Source organism: Blastomyces gilchristii (assembly GCF_000003855.2).
Source record: "Blastomyces gilchristii SLH14081 genomic scaffold supercont1.9, whole genome shotgun sequence".
Taxonomy (NCBI): Eukaryota; Fungi; Ascomycota; class Eurotiomycetes; order Onygenales; family Ajellomycetaceae; genus Blastomyces; species Blastomyces gilchristii.
The window spans coordinates 22,280-24,964 of NW_003101674.1; the positions used below are offsets into that span (position 1 = coordinate 22,280).

At 27.0% G+C, this 2,685-nt stretch overlaps 1 protein-coding gene across 1 annotated transcript; it reads left to right on the forward strand.

Annotated features, from left to right (window-relative positions):
• Positions 1-263: 263 nt before the first annotated feature.
• On the forward strand, positions 264-467 carry BDBG_17122 (uncharacterized protein; the record flags this gene model as incomplete). The annotated part of the gene is made up of 1 exon (XM_031724907.1): positions 264-467. A coding segment is annotated over one exon (203 nt), but the record flags the coding sequence as incomplete, so codon positions are not given.
• Positions 468-2,685: the final 2,218 nt, after the last annotated feature.

Genomic DNA, 2,685 nt, shown 5'->3' on the forward strand with positions numbered 1-2,685 from the left:
CATTCTTCATAATATTTCAGTTGAAATTTTTGACTGTGAAGAAGGAATGCTACTTCTCAAAAATAAATTAAAAGAATATAACTCTATTCAACTGAGAAAGAAGCCTGTATGACTAAATTCAATTGAGTTCAGATAAAGTAGAAGAAATGTCTCTGTTCTAGTATATATAAAAACACTTGAACAGTCAAAGATCTCTGAAGTAAGAGTAGCAGATTTGAAAATGAGAGTTCATGAATACAAAGACTCAAGAATGAATCTCAAAGCTCAAACACAGTGTTCAAACTGTCAAAGATATGAACACTTTACAATCTCATGTTTTAGAGACTTAAAATGTGCATTCTGTGTCAGAGATCATAAAACTAGTGAGTATAAATGTGAAACATGCTTAAAAAGAGATAAAATATGTCAATATACTCTGCTTAAGTGCTCTAATTGCAAAGAAAAACATGCATCTAGCTCAAAAGAATGTACATTTACTTCTAGAACTCAAAAGAACTGGAGAAAAGATAAAGCTCAAAGTTAATCTAGAACTGAAGAGAAGAGTCAAGTCAGTAGACTTACAACTACAAGCTTAAAAAGAAGAAACTCTTAACTATTTAAATCTTCAAACTTTAATTCATCAACTAAATGTAAATAGAATTTGAATCCTCAAACTTCTGTTAAGATTAGAGAATTGAGAAATAACTCTGATAATAAACTAGATATAATGCAAGCACTTGAGATCTCTACTTTTCAAAATAGTTATAATCTACTATTTGATAATAGTGACTAGATTCTACTCTATCTCTACTCTCTTTTAGTATGAATATACAATAAAAACAATAAAAAAAGTTTAAAAACTCTTCAAAAATCACATTTATTCAAAATAATGTGAATAGAAACTCAAATTGTATTTATTCTTGTCTTCAAATTGTATTTGAATAAAAAGTTAATTTTATACTACTTCAGAAATCAAATTTTAATGCTGAGCAAAATTATATCATTTCTCATTCAAGCTACTACTGCTTTCTATCTCAAAAGTCTGAGATAAAGTCAAGAGTAGTGATCTATGAAAGAAAGAGATCAAGATATCAATTTAATCTAAGATTTAATATCATGTCTGACTCTGATATTCTGATGAGTGATATTATAGATAAAGAAAATGAGTTTAATACTATACAGCTCATAAATATCTATAATGAAAAGTCATTGAAGAAAAATAACAATATCTGAATAATTGATAGAGAATTTCTGAACATAACTTCATCAAGAAACTCTATAATTGTAGAAGATTTTAATGCACATCATCTCTGATGAAATTCAAAATATAAGAGAGCAGTGAGAGCTGATAATCTAATTGAATGAATCTTTGAGCATTTAATAGATTTGATTAATAAGTCTGATCAACAAACATTCTTTAGAAAAGATATGAAACAGAAATCTATTATAGATCTAATCTTCATGTTATAAAATCTAATGAAAAGAAGACTTGTAAACTGATTTATTAATTCAAATAAGACATCAGAATCAGATCATGAGATTATTTAATTTAATATTGAACTGAGTGAAAAATAAATGAGTGAAAATCCTCTTCTCTCTAATCAGTTTAACTTTGAAAAAGCTGATTGAAAAGCAGTTGAAGAAAGTATAAAACTGTTAAAATCTGAAAGATAAAATGAGCTATATTGAAATTCTGGTCAAGATATCTCAAATGAAATGCTTAAGAATAGAGTGAAGCTTATTACATCTATTATTCTAATAAGTGTTAGAGATAATATTTCAAAGAGAAAATCTTCTGAGTATTCAAAACCTTGATGAAATGAGAATATCTCATCTAAAAGAAAAGCATTAGCTACTGCTAGAAGAGATTGAAAGAATGATATAATATCTGATAAAGAGTTCAAAGCTGTCAGAAATGAATATTTTTCAGATATTAAAAGAGCTAAAACAGACTGCTGAAATAAATTTCTTAAAGAAGTATAAGAGAAGGAAGTTTTTAAAGCTTTTAACTATACTAAAATAAGAAGTGTAGCAAAACTTCCAGCCTTAGAATATAAGTTTCAGAATGAATTATATACAGCAAACTCTTTTGAGAAAAAATGTCAAGCTTTTATAAGAATTCTCTTTCAGAACTCATCAGATTCAGATTCAGATTCAGAGAAAGAGAATATATCACTTCTCAACTACATTAATGAAAATGACTGGGAATGGCCTGATCTTACATAAGATAAATTAGAGTCAGCTATCTTCTCAAGTTCTGTTAAAACTGCTACAGGGCCTGATTCAATTAATCACTTAATTATTCAAAATATATATTTCTACTTAAAGAATGAATATTTTGAGCTCTTTTTCAATCTCTTGAAAAATGAATATTATTCTGAATGCTGAAGAGAAGTCACTGAAGTGATTCTTATAAAATCTAATAGAAAAACTTCAATTTCTAAGTCATATAGAGTAATATCTCTATTAAACTGTCTAGAAAAGATTTTAGAAAAGATAATAGTTACTCAACTATCTTTTATTAGCTTTATTAATAACTCTCTTTTATTCAGTGAATAAATGAGAGATAGAAAACAATGTTCTGTAATTGACACTGTTCTCTCAGTTGTTCATAATATTTAAATAGCAAAGCATGAGATCTGGTCTCACTGCAGTTTTATTGATATAAAAGAAGCATTTAATCATGTTTCAAAGTCAAAGTTAATT